This window comes from Chenopodium album, chromosome 8 (genome assembly GCF_948465745.1).
Source record: "Chenopodium album chromosome 8, dcCheAlbu1.1, whole genome shotgun sequence".
Classification (NCBI taxonomy): domain Eukaryota; kingdom Viridiplantae; phylum Streptophyta; class Magnoliopsida; order Caryophyllales; family Amaranthaceae; genus Chenopodium; species Chenopodium album.
The window spans coordinates 76,809,149-76,830,770 of NC_137841.1; the positions used below are offsets into that span (position 1 = coordinate 76,809,149).

Consider the following 21,622-nt stretch of genomic DNA (forward strand, 5'->3'; position numbering starts at 1 on the left):
TCATGAATGTTCGTGGTAGGCTTGAGTTAATAAAATCGGTGCAAGTTGTAAACCGGTAAATTGGTCGCTTAAAGGCAAATTGGATGGTTCCACCCACCTAATTGGGTCACGAAGGGTATTAGGGACCATGGTAAACATTTCGGCAATTTTTATTTCTGGGCGAAAAAAAATAAAAAAAAAATTCCAAAATTGAAGGCTAATATCCACGGTTTTTGAGAAATTTTGGAGGTTTCGGGGCCCGGTGTCGAAAAGCCTTGAGAATTTAGGGGATACATCTCGGGGCCATATAATGCCGTTTGGAACCATATATGATCATTATATGTTGTCATAAATGTTCGTGGTAGGCTTGAGTTAATGAAATCGATGCAAGTTGTAAACCGGTAAATTGGCTGTTTAAAGACAAATTGGATGGTTCCACGCACCCAATTGGACTCTCAGAGGGTATTATGAACCATGGTAATTATTTCGCCAATTTATTTTTCCTGGGCCAAAAAAAGTCAATAAATTCCAAAATGGAAGGCTAATATCCACGCTTTTTGAGAAATTTTGGAGTTTTCGGGGCCCTGTGTCGAAAAGTCTTGAGATTCTTGGGGATACATCTCGGGGTTATATATTGCGTTTGGAATTATATATGATCATTATTTATTGTGATGAATGTTCGTGGTAGGCTATAGTTAATGAATTCGGTGCAAGTTGTAAACCGGTAAATTGGCCGTTTAAAGGCAAATTGGATGGTTCCACCCACCCAATTGGAATCTCGGAGGGTATTAGGGACCATGGTAAACATTTAGGCAATTTTTATTCTCATGCGAAAAAAGTAAAATAATTCCAAAATTGAAGGCTATTATCCACGTTTTTTGAGGAATTTCGGGATCCTAGGGGATACATCTCGATGTCATATATATAATGGTGTTTGGAAGCATATATATATGACTATTATATGTTGTCATAAATGTTCGTTATAGACTTGAGTTTATGAAATCATTATAAGTTACGAACAGGTAAATTGACCGCTTAAAGACATATTAGATGGTTGTACCCAGCCAAACGGACTCCCAGAGTGTATTAGGATTTATGGTAAGCATCTGGACAATTTTTATTTCCGGGTCAAAATAAGTTAAAATTGTCCAAAATTGAAGGCTATAATACACGTTTTTAGGTCAACTTATACGTGATATGTGTTTTATGTGTGTCTATTCATCAATTGATCATAGCTTGATCCTTCTCGCATGGTCTTGTAATTTTTAGGCTAGCTCACTTACCTAGTTTAAATAGCTCAGAAACCGAAGATTGTGGTCATTATCACCCCTATGGAAAAAAAAAGGAGTATTGTGTGTTTCATTACTTAGTTAGTTTTATAATCAAATACCACTCCGAGTTTTTCTTATCTTGTCTCTAGATTATGGGTCTATTTACATTTACTGAATTGAGCTGGAGTGGACTGGACTGAATTGAAAATAAATTGAAGTGAACAAACCCTGTGTATAATAATTATATACTTTACTTGATTTCTTGATTAACTTCTGAGCGGGCCTTGATAAAATGAAATATAATTGCTTTTTTATATCCATACATCTATCAATGGCTTAATGTAATCATTCACGGAGGTTGTTAACATCATGTGATAACAAAACCAAATTAGGCAGTTTTAGTAAGCTAAATTGTCATCCAAGAAAATTGTTACTAATTAGAACTACAATCCATCAACCGAGATGCCACAATCTTCTCAATTAAAGGTGATTGTGTGTTTTGTGTACACCTTAAAATTTGAATCAATGCAAAGAATCATGTGGAAGCACCTATTAATTAAGCTACAATTAAGGTAATAATATAATCAGCTAGATAGCTCCTAAGTGCTTTGGAACTCCCTATCATGTTCTGTAGAGCTTTAAACTATTGCTAAACTGTTGTTAGGTGTAACACTTAGTCAGCAAAGTCACTAATAACCATATAATCTACTTTTTTGTTGGAATTACCCTAATAAAAAAATATTAATTTGTCTCTTAATTGTGTTTTCGAGAATTTTGATTGATGCTTTAATTTGACAGTGGTAGAGGTGATGTAGTAGTGATGGTAGATCTCGATGCAATTTGGAATTAGAAATTCAATTAACCTAGATTTAGTTAATTAAATAATATCACTACTTTGAATTTGACCTAGCATTCTATTAATGGAGGATGGATGTTTTACTGCCGTCAAACGCAAACAAACTAATAAAGTTCGTTATGGGTGAATTGAAGACTTGGATTCTGTTTTTTTGAATGTGTTTTTGTCAATAATTTGCGGTTACTTTGAGTGTTTTGAACTCCTAACTCACAAAATCATTCTTAAATATTAGCTGTTGATAAAATAATACTGGTGACTTGGTGAGTACTAACTTTTATTATCTTTGGCAATTTAAAGCAATAATGAAATATTAAATAACCTAAATACATATCAAACCTTATTAGAGATGATACAATATCACAATGGATGGTATTTCATAATGAGAATTAAGGGTACAAATTGGACCTAAATAAACAAGTTATCATGGTCAAATCCAAGATAGGATTCGACTTAAGTAACACCTAAATAATAATATTCGTATTTTCTCCATTTTTTATTAGGTGCATCACTTTTGAAATTGCGAATTCGTAAGTAATTTTTAGAGTAGAGAGAGATATAGAGAAAACATAAAGAGGATTGTCCATGTGATATGAGAGATGTACAGAGAGTTTATTGAAACTTTCATATATAGAAATGAAAATTTTTTACATTACCACCTAAAAATGTAACCATTTTCTAAGTAACCACCCATTAAATTTTTTATTTTAAATTACCACCCCTTAAATTAAATAAATGCTTAGATTACCTCCCATTTCAAAAATTCGGTAGATTTTTCGTATGTGGGCCCCACCTAATACTTATTTTGACCCTTTTGACTGTTTTTTTTTTCCACAATTTTTCTCTTTCAAACACTCTCCTAACTCCAATTCACATTTTTTCTCTTTGAAATTTGGTTGAATTTGGGGATGGAAATGTGAATTAAAGTATAGAGAGCGTTTTTAAGGAGAAAAATCTGGGAAAAAATAAGTCAAAATGGTTTAAATAAGTGTTAGGTGGGGCCTACAGACGGAAAATCCACCGGATTTTTGAAATGGGGGGTAATCTGAGCATTTATTTAATTTAAGGGGTGATAATTTAAAATAAAAAATTAAACGGGTGGTTAGTTCGAAAATGGTTACATTTTTGGGTGGTAATTTAAAAATTTAATGCATCTAATAAATTACGGAGGAAAAATATAATCTACAAACCCAATTCAACTTCGCGATCCATATAAATTATCTTATTCTGTTTTTCACTAATCCTATCGTAAACTAACTTATAATTTATACTAAAAATCAGCTTATACTATCATATTATTCTTATATCCTTATACTCGAGTTGGTTGAATTCAATTCGACTTCAATTAAAAATCAAGAGTTGAAGACTAAACACTTGTATTAGTCCACAAATTAAGAAACAGACTTTAGAAACAATGGGCGCATCGTCGCCATCCATGTGGAGTGAGTATGCGTCAACCAAAATCCGCGCAAAACACACCTTTTACACATCATCCTTACACACACTCTACTTTTACATGGGTCCCACCCTAAATCCGTAAACCTTATCCTCCTTCTTCTTTATTTTCTCTCTCCAATTTTCTATATATTCCCCTTCTTCTTCCACACTCTTCCTCAGCTTCCCACCATTTCTCTCTCCTCCAAATCTCTAATCAACCCAGATTTTCCTTCATTGATTCAACAATCTCACTTCATTTTCTCTCTCCTTAATTTCAATGGAGTTCGACAAGAAACACTCGCTTTCACTCAAGCAGAAGATCAAGCTCTTCGTCTGCGCCACCTGCTGCGACGCCGAAGAAGACGACATCGCCGTCCAGAAGAGTCTACAACATTCCGAGAAGAAGCCGAATACATTGTCTACTTGGTTGAAATCTGAGCTTCCTGTAATCAAAGAGGTTTGTTCTCATGTGTTTTCTGGGAAAAATCGCCGCTCTAATTCGACTGAGTTCAGGTATGATCCGTTGAGTTACGCGCTTAATTTTGAAGATGATGATTCGCACCTCGATGAGTTTCCTCTTCGTGATTTCTGCTCTAGGCTTCCTCCTTCCCCTGTTAAAGCGAACAAAAACGTCGTCGTTTCTACGAACACTGTCAATTGGAGTTGACTGGTGAAATTAATTTTATTTTCTAGGGTTTGATTTTTGTCGAAATTGGCGAAATCAATGTAGATTTTGAGAGTTATTTTTCTTAATTTACTTATGACTAGTGTATGTAAATTACAAATTTATGATCAGATTAGCATTATTAGAAAATGATTTGTAAATTGAGATGTGTTCTGGATTGTACATACTAGTATATGATTATAAATTTAGCAGAGTTTGAATATGAAGTTACAATTTGTGCCTTTTATCTGGAAATGCAGTTGATTTTGCTCTTTAATTCATGATTTCTGAACACAATTTAGTGAAAATTAAGGATTAATTATTTTGAATTAGATGTTGATTGCCACGTTTTTCTTTTTAAGATGTCTTAAATTAATTTAAATTAATAATGGAATTCATGACTACTACTACTTTGTATGTAATTGAGTATGTGAGTGGTTTAGTAAACAGAAAAAAGATGCTCAAGTAGTCAAGTTGCTAACTTTTAACGGCCCTTCAAAATCTGATGGAGCCCTTTAAATCTTTTGTGGGGAAAAAGCAAAAAGAGCAATGTACCGTTTTGTAGATGTAAAGTGTAGTGTACTCTTGGCCATTAAATGGGTTATGCCTACTCCCGCTCTAGGCAAAAATACCTACACCCCTCCACCCATACTCTATTGAGGTTATATAAAGGGAGGGTTGAGAGATAATAAAATCATATCTCACAAGGGCAACATAGGTATTTCAGGCGTCAATTTAAAGTTGTCTTATACTCTTATTGAATTATCAAATAATATCACTGGAGTTTCGGTGGTACAAAATACACTCTCAGTGGTACAAAAATATAGTCTCAGTGATACTTTAAAAAACTCCACTGGAGTTTTAGTGGAACAAAATATAAACTCAATGGTAGTGGTCCCCCAAAATTTTTTTTGTTCATTTTTGTAAGTGATATGTGTCTGAAAAGTTTAGTGGGGCTCACACTATCTTTTTCACTCTTCCTATCTCTCTCCTCCTTTCTCTCTCTTCCTTATACTTTTATATTATTTTAATAGTTGTGAGACATTTTCAATTGTCTCACAACCTTTGATTTATACTTCCTCTACTATAATAACCCTTATAGATAAACTCATTTACCACATACTTCGTAGTAAAGAGTAATTGCCATTGCCTACCCCAGTACAAAAATATATATAAAAAAAAATCATCATTTTCTCTTTCTTCATCTGCCATTTTCTCCCTCCATTTTTGCTTTTAAATTACTCAATCAGGAAGAACATGTAAATTTGTTACAATATCAACAACAATGAGTGATTTACGAGATGAAATTGCACTAGCGAAAGAAAAATCTCCAACAAAATCAAAATCGTAAGTCTATTTGCTTATTTTTTACGATCGAAATTGAGTACAATAATTAAGAAAAAGTAGCCTTCTGGCCCGTTTCATGCACGGGTTATTACTTAAAATATTTTCCTTGTAATGTGTTGCTCACTTGTGTTACATGATTCAGCATTGTTTTATTGTACTTTATATATATAACGTGAACTAATTAGCTCAAATTTTATTTTTTTACTATTACTTTATTTTAAGTTTAGGAGATGAAAAGACTACGATTTTATTTTGGTGTAGTTGAAACACTAGTAGAAAATATCAAAAAGGCACCCCCTAATTGGCACCGGTTCAGTCCAAACCGGTGCCCAAAATGGCCTACAAAATTGATGGGAAACTGAACCAGAGTAAAAGGCACCGGTTCACTTCAAACCGGTGCCAAAAACAAATAGGCCACCGGTTTGAACCGGTGCCTTTTAGAACCGGAGCCATAAAAAAAATAAAAAATAATAATAAAAAAAAACCGGTACTTTTAAACCCACGGATCCACCCCAACCCTAAAACTACTCCTGTCATCCTCTTTCTCTTTCTCGCTCCTCTCATCCGCTTTCTCTCTCCTCTCATCTCCTCCTCTTTCTCCATTCTCGATCTCCTTCTCCTCCTTCTATAGTTCTATTTCTATTTATCTTTCTCGATCTCCTTCTTCTCCTTCTAATTCTCTTTAATTTTTCGATCTCCTTCTCCCTCACAATCACGAAGAACACATGCAACATCTCGATTTTCTGGGTTTTTGAAGACCACATGCAACACCGATTTGTGAGCGAATTTATGGGTTTTGTTTTAATTTTCTGGGTTTTTGTTTTAATTTATTTTTTAATCGATTTTTTAAAAATTTTAATCGATTTAAATTCTTTTTTTTCTTTTCTGGGTTATTGGTTAGATCGATTTCAATCAAATTTCTGGGTTATTGTTTTGATTTCAATCGAATTTTTGGGTTTTTTTTTTAAATTTTAATCGATTTTAAATTGAATCGAATTTTTAATCTATTTTTTTTAATCAAATTTTTAATCAATTTCAATTTTGATTTTTTTTTTCAGATTTTAATCGGATTTTTTTTCGATTTCAATTTTTTTTTGTTTCTGGGTTTTTCGAACACCGATTTTATTTTTTTTTCGATTTCTAATTTTTTTTGCATTGTTTTTTTTTATTTTAATTTTTTCCAATTTCTAGGTTTATTCGATTTTAATTTTTTTGCATTGGTTTTTTTTATTTTAATTTTTTCCAATTTCTGGGTTTATTCTAATTTTAATTTTTGCATTGGTTTTTTTTATTTAAAATTTTTTTTTCTGGGTTTTTTCGATTTCAATTTTTTCTGGGTTTGATTTTTTTTTTTCAATTTTTGGGATTAAATTTCTGGGCTTTTTTCTTTCGAAGTTTAATTATATTAATCGATTTTTTTTTTGTTTTAATTGGTGCAGGTATGTTATTTAGATCTGAAATCGAAGAAGCAAGATACAAGCAAGAATGAATGAGTTTTTTTTTTTTTTTTATTTATATTGTAATTTTTTTTTTAATTTATATTGTAATTTTTTTTTTTTATATGCTGTAATCAAAGTTTTTATATGTTGTAATTTTTTTTTATCATATATTGCAAATTTTCGATTCTTGTTGATATGTTGCAAATTTTCGATTCTTGTTGATATATTGCAAATTTTCGATTCTTGTTGATATGTTGCAAATTTGCTGGAAAAAACAAAAAAAAAAAAAGGGCATTTTTGGCACCGGTTAAACAACAAAATAATTTTTGTTGGCCATTTTTGGCACCGGTTTGAACCGATGCCTTATTAAACCACTTTTGGCACCCCCCACATTGGCACCGGTTCAAACCGGTGCCTTAGGCCGGATTTGAATCGGTGCCAATTTCATATTTTCACGTAGTGAAATACTTAATTTCCTTACTTAAATTGCAAGTTACAGAGTGCATAAAGACATGAACTTTATTTTTTGATAAAGAAGGTGGCATGTGGCATATGAGTAATGTATGGTTTGTGTTTTTAAATACTAAAGTATAGATATATATAGATATAGATAGATAGATAGATGTGTGATAGATGAAATTGCGCTAGAATCTGCAAAACAACAACGAAAAATGACGAAAATGATGATTATGGAGACATGGAGTTATGTAGTTGTTAATTGATTTTTTGTTAAAAAAAAAAATTAAAATAAACAAACACTTGTGTATGAACAGAGATGACGATTATATTCTCATTCAATCAAGAGTGGATACAATACAAAAAGAGCGCTAAGTTAATTAAATCTCATGTAGTTGATCCTCAACTTTTAAAAGCTTTTAAAAAAGACATGTCTGTAATTGCAGAGTAAAATGATCATTTATAATATACTGTATGTTCATTTTTACATGAATTTATTCTTAATTGCCATGTTGAAACCCTATTGAAACACTTGAAAATTGCTTGGAACACTTGGATGACATTGAACATATCTTGGCAAACTCATAGAGACTTGATCAGTTCTTAGAGCACTTAAAGAAACTGGACTTTTCACTAGTGGAAAAATCCTCATCCGTAACGGGCAAAAAGGGGCCATCCGTAACGGGCAGCGTCCGTTACGTATGCGGCCGTTACGGATGGCCATTGTTATTCGTAACGGGCACTGTCCGTTACGAATAATGAGTTATTCGTAACGGACATTTGAAATGTCCGTTACGAATAATGGGTTATTCGTAACCAACATTTAAAATGTCCGTTACGAATAACCCATTATTCGTAACTGACATTTTAGATGTCCGTTACGAATAACCCATTATTCGTAACGGACATTTTAAATGTTGGTTACGAATAAGGGGTTATTCGTAACGGACATCTGAAATGTCAGTTACGAATAAAAAAAAATTTGTATTAAAATAAGTCCTTATTCGTAACGGGCACATAAAACGCCCGTTACGAATAAGTGATTATTCGTAACTGACATATTAAATGTCCGTTACGAATAGAGTTTTATGGTATATAATTTAACACTTATTTGTAACGGGCAACAAAAGTGCCCGTTACGAATAACTGGTTATTTGTAACTGACATTTTGCTGCCCGTTACAAATAATTATTAAATTAAATTTTCATTTTATTTAATTTCGACAACATGTATTTATATATAATTAATATATATTAATTAAAACCTGTAATAATATACCTGTTCCTGTAAAAAGCAATTATACCGAACAATCTTTCGTAAAAATTAATACGACGTAATATAAAAACTGAAGTAGTAACACATTACAAATAAAAACTTGTATAAATTTATCCAACATATACAACAACAGTAAAAATATTACGTTGTTCTACCTAAGCTAATAGTTAAGCATTCAATAAATATTTACTTCTAAAGTATTGCGCCCATTGTTCTCGAACCACCTTCAACTCGTCAACATCATACGGGGCGGTCCTTGGACAAAAATCCTATTGAAAAAAAAAACATATGAAAGAGGTTACAAAATAAAAACAATCCATAATAAAAACAATCATTAGAATAAATGTGATGAACCAAATTATAGAAATAAAACTCATAATATAGAAACAAAACACATAACATCCTTAATTGACTTATATTTTGATTTCTATGAGTTGAAATCAATAAAAAGTTAACATTTACTCACTTTTGTGAGCGTACAGAGCCAAAAAGGCTTCAAAATTGTGCTAATAAAGGACTTCTATCTTTCCCATCTTTCAAGTATTGGTTCAAATTAACACAATGTAACACATAACATCCTTAATTATCTTATTTTTTGGTATCTATGAATTGAAATCAATGAAAATTGACCACTATCTCACTCTTGGGAGCGTATAGAGCTAAAAACGCTTCAAAATTACCTAAGGGCCTTCTACCTTTCCCATCTTTCAAGTATTTGTTCAAATTAACACAATATAATACTAAACATCCTTAATTACCTTATATTTTGGTTTTTATGAATTGAAATCAATGAAAAGTAACCATTTACTCACTTCTAGGAGCGTATAGAGCCAAAAAGGCTTCAAAATTGCCTAAGGGACTTCTATCTTTCCCATCTTTCATGTATTGGTTCAAATTAACACAATATAATACTAAACATCCTTAATTACCTTATATTTTGGTTTTTATGAATTGAAATCAATGAAAATTGACCATTATCTCACTCTTGGGAGCTTATAGAGCCAAAAACGCTTCAAAATTGTCTAAGGGACTTCTACCTTTCCCATCTTTCAAGTATTTGTTCAAATTAACACAATATAACACATAACATCCTTAATTATCTTATTTTTTGGTTTCTATGAATTGAAATCAATGAAAATTGACCACTATCTCACTCTTGGGAGCGTATAGAGCCAAAAACGCTTCAAAATTGCCTAAGGGCCTTCTACCTTTCCCATCTTTCAAGTATTTGTTCAAATTAACACAATATAATACTAAACATCCTTAATTACCTTATATTTTGGTTTCTATGAATTGAAATCAATGATAAGTAACCATTTACTCACTTCTAGGAGCGTATAGAGCCAAAAAGGCTTCAAAATTGCCTAAGGGAAATCTACCTTTCCCATCTTTCATGTATTGGTTCAAATTAAAACAATATAATACTAAACATCCTTAATTACCTTATATTTTGGTTTTTATGAATTGAAATCAATGAAAAGTAACCATTTACTCACTTCTAGGAGCGTATAGAGCCAAAAAGGCTTCAAAATTGTCTAAGGGACTTCTACCTTTCCCATCTTTCATGTATTGGTTCAAATTAACACAATATAATACTAAACATCCTTAATTACCTTATATTTTGGTTTTTATAAATTGAAATCAATAACAATTGACCATTATCTTACTCTTGGGAGCGTATAGAGCTAAAAAGGTTTCAAAATTTGCAAAAAAAAACTACTAACCTCTTCTAAGACACCTTTGCACTCCAAGTGAGAAGTAACAATCTCATACATGTATCTCATAATGTAGTAGCCACATTCAACGCCTCCTTGTTGTTGAGCACACTAGTATATATAACAAATAGTTAAAAATTTTGTTTTCAAAGTGAACAATGTATAACAATATGGGGTGAGTAATGTATTTACCTCCATTTGTATGAATTGCAATTTTTGCCTTTGTGATTTCAATTCACTCCCTGTGAGATTCGCCCGATATACTTTATAAGCCCTACAAAAATAATATATATTCTAACACTTAGAACAAAATAATCTACAACACCACATACAAAAATGATATAGAAACTAGGGCATAATTTCAAGGTTGTGGCTCACGTCATCATAATCTCGGCAATTTTCAATTTTCGGGGATTTTCTTTAGGTAGCTTTATAGAGTCAAACTCATAAGCTAAACCTAGATCGACCACCACAAGAACCCAATGACCACTACATCATTTAAGAGAAAAACACAAGTTAGAGTATTGAAAAATTGGTGAAAAACATATCATTTATATGATTAAGTTTAGTGACAATATAAAAAACATATTTCAAACCTTGCGACATATGGAGCCACGATGAATTTGCAACGTTTACCCGTCTTTCTTACTTCATGCAAAAATGTATTCTTCACATATGTATAAGTTTCAAGGTAATCATTCTCAATTGAAGATTCAGAAATGAGTTGAGGACAAAAGAATGTGATCTCAGTCCTGTTGAAAAGGTCGATGAAGTTGTCTACTAAATACCTACATGATAAAGACATAGAAAACAAAAAATTCAGCATTATAGCATTAAAAATATTACTATAGTGAATATAAGAACCAAAGTAAAGGAAGATTAAGTAACCTACATGATATAAACATGAATCAATGAAACATTAGCCCACGATCCTCTTAGAAATTCACGTACATCGGTAGCGGTTACCCAAATCTGTTTGTCGCTATCAAAATTAAACATTGAGGCCTTTAAAAGTACCGATATTGTATCATACTTTGCATCATCAGAATTCATTAACCAATACAACAACTCACACCCCTCGCCAAAAGTATCGTCCCCTTCTTTGCTTTGGCGAGATCTATGCTTCTTTTTGGGCGATGGTGAAACCTTTACAAATAGGTGAATATTAGTCTAGATAAAGTATACAAAAATGATGAGATTTAATGTTAATAGTAGGAGAATATACCTCTTCTTCAAAAAAAACCATGTCTATGGGCCATAGTACAAAGGAAGACTTGGCTTTTCCCAACTTAGTCACACCATCGGGAGATGGTACCGGTATATCGAGGAGGGCACAGTCGGGATAAGGGTTGTCCACACTAACCCTGTAATGATCAGGTAACATCTTCAGGTTGTGCGTAACATCACCGGTAACAGGATATACCGTTCCATCTGCCACAACCACTAAATTTTGATTGTACTCATCTTTCAATGCTAGGCGACATTTAGTGGCTACCTACATATTACAAAAAACTCGATCAATATTATACATGTTAACCATGTAAAGTCATATCTTTAGTATTAGTTAAAGACATATACCTCTATTACACGAGGGCTTTGTGTTGCCTCCATGTTCGTCATCACTTGCATTCCTTGAAATGCCTCCACGTCACCGGTCATCTGTGGTAGTAAATTGGCGAGATAAGCTTTCACCTCCATTGCCACCCGTTGTTCCAACCTCTCTTCGATCCTCTCTTCGATCCTCTCTTGAAGCTTCTCTTCAACCTTTTCTTCTAGCCTCGCCTCAAATTCTTGAGTTAGGGTAGCTTTCATTGATTCTAACTCTTCTAATGAGCATCCACCTTGGCCGGATGATTTACCCTTTTTGTATCCCTTCCCAAATACTTGTGAATGACTAACTCCAACCCCACACCTTCCTAGTGCTTTTACATGCCCGCGGTGATCCCTTTTTCCTAAAGCCTTGTCGAGGGCATCCATACCAATAACATCACTTGAATTGTTTCCTTCATCATTCTTTTGCAAGTTTTCCAACTATTAAAAATAAAAACATATATAAGATATGGCAGAACAAGAACCTGAATTGAAAAAAAATGATATCCATAAATAGACTTGTAGCCTACAACATATATAAAAACATATATAATCATTCTTGTGTGATTAAAGAATGCAATAAGCTCCTAATCCAAAATTTTGATTGCAACAGTAGGTTGAATGTATCAACCAAAATCAAAACACACCTAATATAGGATGAAACTGAAATTTCAGAACTGATCAGAACTGAAATTTCAGAACTGACCGGAACTGAAATTTCAGAACTGATCGAAATTGATCGGAACTGAAATTTTAGAACTGATCAGAAATGAAATTTCAGAACTGATCGGAACTGAAATTTCAGAACTGATCGGAACTGAAATTTCAGAACTGATCGAAAGTCATCGGAACTGAAATTTCAGAACTGATCGGAATTGATCAGAAATGAAATTTCAGAACTGATCGGAACTGAAATTTCAGTGATCGGAACTGATCAGAACTGAAATTCCAGAACTGATCGGAACTGAAATTTCAGAACTGATCGAAAGTCATCGGAACTGAAATTTCAGAACTGATCGGAAGTGATCAGAACTGAAATTTCAGAACTGATCGGAACTGAAATTTCAGTGATCGGAACTGAAATTTCAGAACTGATCGGAACTGAAATTTCAGAACTGATCGAAAGTCATCGGAACTGAAATTTCAGAACTGATCGGAAGTGAAAGTCATCGGAACTGAAATTTCAGAACTGGTCGGAATTGATCGGAACTGAAATTTCAGAACTGATTGGAACTGAAATTTCAGAACTGATCGGAACTGAAATTTCAGTGATCGGAACTGATCAGAACTGAAATTATACTGAACAAAACATATCTATAATTATGGGGGAGGGAAAAAAAAAATCATACTACAAAATTCTAGTGAGCAAAAAGTTAACTCACTCCTGAACAAAACATATCTATAATCTGATTGTCTGACTTGTTTTTGGAGTTTTTGGCCTAGTCATTTATATCTTCAAATGCATGCTTGCCCTGACACATCAATGATAAAGGTCAGTAGGAAAGGGCAGGAATGCACAAAGTGCTATATAAGACATAACAGTTAGTCGGCAAGAAGCAAACACAGATATTTCAGCAACTTAACACCATTTTAATTTGAGGATAAAACACAAGGGAAAAATTGGTGACAACAATGCCATAGCTCAGCACCTAGCTCAATAAAGCGATTTTTTGCCAACTCTATGATTGTACAAAACAAGGTCTTGCAGTCACATAATGCAATAAAAGTGTTTCCATCACGATATGTCTAAGCAATGTCAATTCAATTCCGAAATCCTAAAGATGCAACATATTGATCCAAGTAACAATTAGTTCAAACACATAAGTTCCTTCCTGTAAAAACACACACATACTCATAAGCACTACAAAGGCTGGCATTATTCCCCAATATTTTTTATATATCTAATAATCCACACAGCCTCATTACAGTTACAGAGAAATATGATCTAATAAGCACACCATTGAAGGAAATATCTTTTATTATTATTTATTTTTTTTCAAAACTTCCTTTCCACTTGTGCACCTCAATAATTGTTGAATCAATATAGTAGGCAGCCTCATCCTTGACTTGGTTGCAATTTCCACTATATAATTTTTCATGTAAACTGAATTTATCATAGAAAATGTAGCATTACAGCATATATTCTCAGATAGCAGGTAACTTTCTCCAAAAACAAGTCAGACAATCTGATTGCTAAATATACAAAAACTATAATTTAGAGCTAAAACAACTGAACACTTAACCTAGAAAACAAGCTAAATATACAATAGTTTTCAGCACACAGCTTATAAAAGGCCGACATGCCGAATGCACAAAAACATACGTATTATCCAATATACTACATGCAAGTATCACTTAAAGTTGAAGCGGAAAATAAAATCTGAGAAAGAAAATAAGATCACTAATCTGTGAAAGGCAATCATAGCGTATCCACACTAAAGTGAATCCACAAGTTGTGCTCATCTGCTCACAAATTCTTGCAGCCATTACAAGCAAGGGATAACAGTGAGGAAAATGTAATGAACTAACAATGAGAAATAGGAACAGCAAGCAATCACGCTATACAATTGCAGAGAGAGACCAAGGCCGCAATTTAATTAGACCACAAAATATACAACTACCTCTTGATCAAAGCGAGAATCTTTTTGTGCCCAGTGGTAATCACATCCAAAGCTTATCATGCGCAGGGCAACTGCAAATAAACGGATTCACGATGTAAGGGGGGATCCAGAAAGATAGTAATAATTTGGGGAAAAAAATCAATCAATTAATTCATACTTAGCTCAAAATTCAAAGGCTTTTAAACTAAAACATAATAAAACCCAAAACAAATGGAAAATAGTAAAATCAATCAATTAATTTGGGGGAAAAAAAAAATAAAACCTATAATTCAGTAATTGCAATTAAGCAAACTGAAACAAGGGTTACGAAATTGGGGGAGGACAGAGAAAGAGTACGCTTTAATGGAGAACTATGAGCGCTTCAATGGAGAACTCAGACAGCGCTTCAATGGAGAACTCATACAGCGCTTCAATGGAGAACTCGGAGTGCGCTTCACTAATGGAGAACTCGGAGTGCGCTTCAATGGAGAACTCGGAGTGTGCTTCAATGGAGAACTCGGAGTGCGCTTCAATAATGGAGAACTCGGAGTGCGCTTCAATAATGGAGAACTCAAAGTGCGCTTCAATGGAGGAGAAGAGTGAGAATGAGAGGAGCAAAACGCGCGGGAGCTGCTTCAATATTGGAGAGAGAAAGAGGAATTTTTTTAACAGAGGGAGTGAGAAAGGGGAAAGTGAAAATTTAGGGCTTACTTTAAAACTTTATTCGTAACGGACGCCCTATGTTAGTTACAAATAACAAGGTCAAAATTCTGTTGACTTTTCTATTTGTAACGGGCAATATTTGTTGGTTACGATTAGTTACTTAATCGTAACGGGCAGAATAATGCCTGTTACAAATAACAACTTATTCGTAACGGGCACCAATATGTCCGTTACGAATAACAACTTTTTCGTAACGGGCACCAATTTGTCCGTTACGAATAACCCTTTTCCTGCCCATTTCACAACTTTTTTGTAACGGACATTGAATTTGCCCGTTACGAATGACTTAATTGTAACGGAAAATCATATGTCCGTTACGAATAGCTTGTTACAAATAAGATTTTTTCCACTAGTGTTTCTTAGATCACTTGGAGGAAGTTGATTATTTGTTACAATAATTTGAACACCTTGAACATTTTTTTTAAAAAAATGTTCATTAATATAATACAAAATGATCAAATATAAAACATTGACATACATGTTCAATATATATCTATCATCATAAATGATCATTTATCATTACGTATTTGATCATAATTATTAAAATGAATAACTTAACATTATTAACGAACATGTAGCATCATAAAATTGTTCATTTATCATTATCATTTTGCTTTATGAATATTCATTTAGCATGAATAAAACTGAACATTTATCGATTAAAAATTTTCATTTAAAAGTAATAAAATTGATCTAAAAGTATTATGAAGGATCATTTAGCATTATAAATTGATCACAACACAACTATAAAAATAAATGATTGTTTTGCATTTTTATTATTTTTTTTTTAAAAAAACTTGATCGATCTTTCACTGTACAGGATAATCAAGTAAGGATGTTGAAGGCAACATATATATTGTGCTCAAATTGTAATTTTCATTAAAAACACACAATGATATGATTAGATTTGCAACAAGGAGGATGTATACACACACACACTTTATTATATTAAATATAACAAATAATGTTCATTTAGCAAGACACATATTATATGTACATTTTTTGGTTCAATTTCATGTTTATGGAACAATTACATTTAATAGCATAGATGTATAGAAATGCGTTATCACTGTAATTAAAAAATTTATTTTATATTGAAAATTATTTGTTAACAACGTTTTATTTAAATAAATAGATATCTAAGACGTATGTATTGGCATACATCAAACTATGAAACTTACACATAACTCTTGAAATGAATATTTGGTTATACAAAAATGAACATCTGTTGTAACACGGATAAACAAAAATGAACATTGAATGATGCAATATTTCTTATAATAAAATGATTTGAATGCAGTAATCCTTATAAATAAATTTGTTCTCATTTTTATTTATAAAAAATTCTTAGAATTCAATTCAAAATATATATTAATTTGAACAAAAAACTCCTAGTAATAAAAATGAACAGTTTATGATACACAAATGAACATTTACCAATACATTAATGAACATTTTATAAACATTTGCAGAAAATTCGTAAATGAAAAAGGGCGGGGGCAGAGAACACACACGGAGGGTATGGGGATGCAGGTAGTGTTCCATGCCGTGGGGTGTAGGTAAAAATTTGTACATTGGATATTGTCATCGTCATTCCTTATCCCAACCCGGCCCATTGGCCATCAATTACCCATTAACAAGTTTTTCCTCAATTCTTCTCCTCCATCTCTCTCTTGATGACAATCCAAACTCCAAAGTTTCAAGACGAAGCAAACTCTACGGAATTGGAGCACAAGAAATCGCAGAATAAGAAAATGAAGCAAAAAGTGTGTTTCCTTGCAATCGTTATGTTAATTTAGGGTTTATCTTTGAATCTTCTTATCAATTTTTTTCGCAATCTAGGGTTTATCTTTGATCTAATGTTATTTAATTGATAGTGTTTAGGGTTCGATTTCTAATTACTGAGACTACGATTCTAATTTAGATGTTATTTCGTAATAAGCATATTAATTTCAGAATTTGGGTTTATCGTTCTTAGCATAATAAGTTTAGGTTCTTCTTTTTTGAATTGTCAGTAAATAATTTAGGTTTTTCTTTTTTGAATTGTGTAAATGACTACTCTGTGTGAAATTTGCAATGAGAAATATATTAAAGAGGAGATGTTCTTACAAGACAATAAATTAATTTGCCTAGTTTGTGTTGACAAACTTGAACATGATTCTGCTCCAAATGCTATACTGGTATAACTTTACTCTTATGAACTTGCAAACTCACAGGGTATCTGTTGTTCGGATATCAACTGTGATTTCAATTGTAACAATAGATACTATTCTTGAACACGCAAAGGCACATCACCACAAAAAGTACCAAGATTTTGAAAAACCAAAGTATTTCACGATGCTAAAACCCGTTGACATGAAAAAGCATCTCATAAAGGAGCATTTGAATAATTATTTCAAATTTAATACCACTTGATAACCAAAAGATATCTCATCCTAAACCATGAATAATCATGATGTATATGTTAAGTTGCAGGAAAAAGCGTAATCAAACAATAATAATAAATCATGAGTAATCAAGCAACATATAAGAGGAATAAGACATATTAACAAATTATATATAAATTATTCATAAATTAATAATTTACGTAAAACTGTATGTATATTTGTGTCATAGGAATGTGTGGATCATAAATTCTCAAATAATATCAAAACTAGGGTAGAGTACGTATTGTACATTTCAATTAAGAAAAGGAATAGCATAAAATTAAAATTGCCAAAAATCAGAAAATATAAATAAAATAAATTAAAATTAATGAAAAAATTCTAATGCAAGGCTCAAACTCGGTCCTTCATAACATAATATGCAAACCAAATGTTGTCCATATCCAAAAAATTAAAAGAGACCACAGCAGACGAAATTACAACTATGGTAGACAAAAGTACCTTGTGATTTACTTTACCCGACTTACGGGTTTTCCCTCGAGCCGCAATTATTGTTGCATCTTCTATCTCATTGCATTTGGAGCATCTATATCTCGATGTTCCACCTTCCCCGCCCCTAAATCAAGAGAAGATATAGGATCCATTAAATCAAGATATAGGAATAGCATAAAATTAAAATTGCCAAAAATATATTGCCAAAAATCAGAAAGTATAAATAAAATAAATTAAAATTAATGAAAAAAATGAAAGGTAACTATAGAAATCTTACGCATTTGTGGTAACCGCCATAAAAATGGCAATGATTAAAATTATGGTGAGGACGAGATTTTATGGAGGTTGACAGTGGCGGCGATGTGCTCTGGGGTGGCAGAAGATGGGTGGACTGTAACAAGTTGGGAGGTGGTGAGAGAGAAGGAAGTGATGGTGATTAGGAGGAAGAGGAGAGAGAATTTCAGGGGGAAATCGCCATTGTTGAGAGCTTGGAGCAGAGATTTTTTTAGAATTGTAAAAATGGAGTTTCAGAGAGAGAGAAAGAAAGTTCTGGAGGAGTGTGAAAATGGGTGTTGATGGGTGAGTAAGTTGCAAAGGGAGGGAGAAGAGTTTGTTACAGAGGAGGGAAGAATGAGGAGAGAGAAAGGAAGGAAAGTGTGTTTTAATTTTAGCAAATATTTGAGTATGGTATTACGGAAAATGAGTTGTAAGATTTTAAAAATTATATATATATAGTTTAATTTGAGAATGAACAAGTATTGAAATATAAACGAACATCTTTCAATATCAAAATGAACAAGTATTATAAAAATTCAAACGAAAAATTTCAGTACGAGAATGAACAAGTATTTACTGCCACCAGTTCGTATTATATGCAACTTTGAAAATTTTATATATATTACAAATAATACACCAAAGTTGCATGTAATGCGAACTAGATGTAGTGTATAAATGAACATTTATGTAATTGAAAATTAACATTCATTAAAATGTATGTATTTTCACTTCAAAAAATAAACAAATACTAAAAGTCATTGAACATCTTTCAACATAAAAATGAACAAGTACTAAAAGTCAAATAAACATCTTTCAATACAAGATTGAACAAATTAAATATCAAAATTTAATTGAGCATTTTTCAATATAATAACAAACAAATATTAAAATTGAAACAAATGCCTTTTAATGTGAGAATGAACATGTATATATAAAGCTGAATGAACTTGTTTAAATATGAGAATAAATATTGTATTGAATGACAAATGAACATCTTTCAATATAAGAATGAACATATAATAATGTAAAAGAATGAACATGTATCAAAATTTAAATGAAAATGATTATAAATGAACATGGATTTCATCTAAAATGATCATTGTTTCATCTAAAATGAACAATTACGATAGATTAAATTTATATGCCAAAATTCGTCAAATATCAATTTTTAGTAACAAAATAAGTAATAATAATTGATTCTTCAATTCCATAAATCAAATTGATAAATTTGTCTACAATTTTAGTTATTATATTTTAACTATGAATCTTTCTACAAATGAACATAAAGTCTATCTGAAATGAACAATTACAATACATTCTAGTCGAAATTCACCAAATAGTAGTTTTAATTAAATTATGTTATAATTATGGAAAATTCTTATAACATACTTAGATTATTAGTATAAAAATCATTTTTATTAAAGCCTATGAGATTTCACAAAATCTGTAGAAAATATATAGAAAATAGTATTAAGGACTTTTATCAAAATTCTAATGATAATCTTTTAATACATGAATGGCTGACCGTATAAAATATAAATGAACATTTACCAAAATAAAAATGAACATTCATAAAATAAAATAAATAAATAAATAGTTCCACTACGAATATAATCTATGTATGACTATGTTCAATAATCCTACAAAATAGATCAAATTATCCAGAAAATTAGGGCAATTAAACTCTTTTTTCCTGTAATTTTATAAGCTAATAACACACCACAAATTAATGCAACCTAATATAGTGTAAACAAAACATCATTCTACTATAACCATATGAAATCACTTTTATGATAAAAATTATAACAAATCATGAACTAATACTAAAATTTCATTCATCTAAAGGAAATAATTGAAGAATAATAAGGCAAATAAAAATTTATTGTTTGTATTTTTATACGAAAAATAAACAAAAAATCAAGTTACATTTTGATTGTTGATCATTCTTTTGTAGAACTTATTTTTATTTTGCAATTTTGTCTCTTCTATTTAAAATATTAGTAGAGAAATAAAAGAATTTGAATATTTTTCAAGAGAAATTAGGGAAATTTTGGTAATGTAGGAGAGAGAAAGTGGTAAAACTACGAGGAAAGAGAAAAAATGTGGGTAAAATAAGGAAAATTTGCAAAGTGCAGCCATTTAAAGTTCGTATTTTGCAAATTGCAGCCCAAAAGTTCGTATAAATTGTAAATTGCAGCCCGATTCAATTTTTTCATCGGTTTACATGTTGAAAAATCTTCGGTTAAGGTTTTAGGGGTCATTTTAGCCCTTAAGGACCCGAATTGAGCTCGGAATTAGCAAAAAAATAATGTAAGTGTCTCATATTTACAGTTTCCCACAAATCGATACACTATTGTTACGCAAAACGAGAAACCTGCGTTATTTTTTTGCTAATTCCGAGCTCAATTCGGACCCCTAAGAGCTAAAATGGCCCCTAAAATCTTAATCGAAGATTTTTCAACTTGTAAACCGATGAAAAAATTGAATCAGGCTGCAATTTACAATTTATATGAACTTTTCGGCTGCAATTTGCAATTTTTTTTTAAATGGCTGCAATTTGCAAAATACGAACTTTAAATGGTTGCAATTTGCAAATTTTCCGTAAAATAATGAAGAAATTGATTTTGAAAGAGGAGAGAGAAAAAGCAGGAAAATGGAGTTTGTTGTTCCAAGCTTCCAGTTATAAGTACACGTGGGAAGAAGAGGGAGGGGGTGTAGGTAGAAGTACCTACTCTAGGGTGTAGGTCTTACGAATTAATGCGAATAACTTATTTGGATTGGATTGGAATGGATTTTGGACTGGAGTCCGGATTCCAGACACCCCTAAATCTATTTTATTATACTCTGTAATTTAATTAAAGTTAGTGAGGTAAAAGATGATGGAGTTAAATAGTTAATTAGTGTCCCAAACCCAATTATTTTTATTTGGCATGGAAAAAAAGAAGAAGGTGTGGAGGAATGGGAAAAGAAGGAATGGGGGTGTAGGTAGTATTCCCTATAGTAGGGTGTAGGGAAAAATTTGTAAACCCTAACCCAACCACCACCGGTGACAACCCTAAACCCCATTATTGCAAAGCCCACCCCATCGCCGACCCCCTGTCAATATCATCATCCTTCATCC

The 21,622-nt window shown here is 32.0% G+C and overlaps 1 protein-coding gene and 2 long non-coding RNA genes across 3 annotated transcripts; 1 reads left to right on the forward strand and 2 right to left on the reverse strand.

Annotated features, from left to right (window-relative positions):
• Nucleotides 1-3,817: 3,817 nt before the first annotated feature.
• Nucleotides 3,818-4,207, forward strand: LOC145555538 (uncharacterized). The gene has a single exon (XM_081617272.1). The coding sequence runs from the start codon at nt 3,818-3,820 to the stop codon at nt 4,205-4,207; it is 390 nt and encodes a 129-aa protein (XP_081473398.1).
• Nucleotides 4,208-11,734: 7,527 nt separating this feature from the next.
• On the reverse strand, nt 11,735-15,306 carry LOC145556819 (uncharacterized). Its single transcript, XR_014091925.1, has 4 exons — nt 14,984-15,306; nt 14,648-14,718; nt 12,015-12,067; nt 11,735-11,931 (listed from the first exon to the last, which is right to left on the reverse strand). It is a non-coding gene; the product is annotated as an uncharacterized LOC145556819 (long non-coding RNA).
• Nucleotides 15,307-18,008: 2,702 nt separating this feature from the next.
• Nucleotides 18,009-18,905, reverse strand: LOC145556820 (uncharacterized). Its single transcript, XR_014091926.1, has 2 exons — nt 18,503-18,905; nt 18,009-18,349 (listed from the first exon to the last, which is right to left on the reverse strand). It is a non-coding gene; the product is annotated as an uncharacterized LOC145556820 (long non-coding RNA).
• Nucleotides 18,906-21,622: the final 2,717 nt, after the last annotated feature.

Bases quoted from the DNA above. Each gene is read 5' to 3' on its own strand.
- LOC145555538 (XM_081617272.1), top strand. From the start codon at position 3,818: ATGGAGTTCGACAAGAAACACTCGCTTTCACTCAAGCAGAAGATCAAG.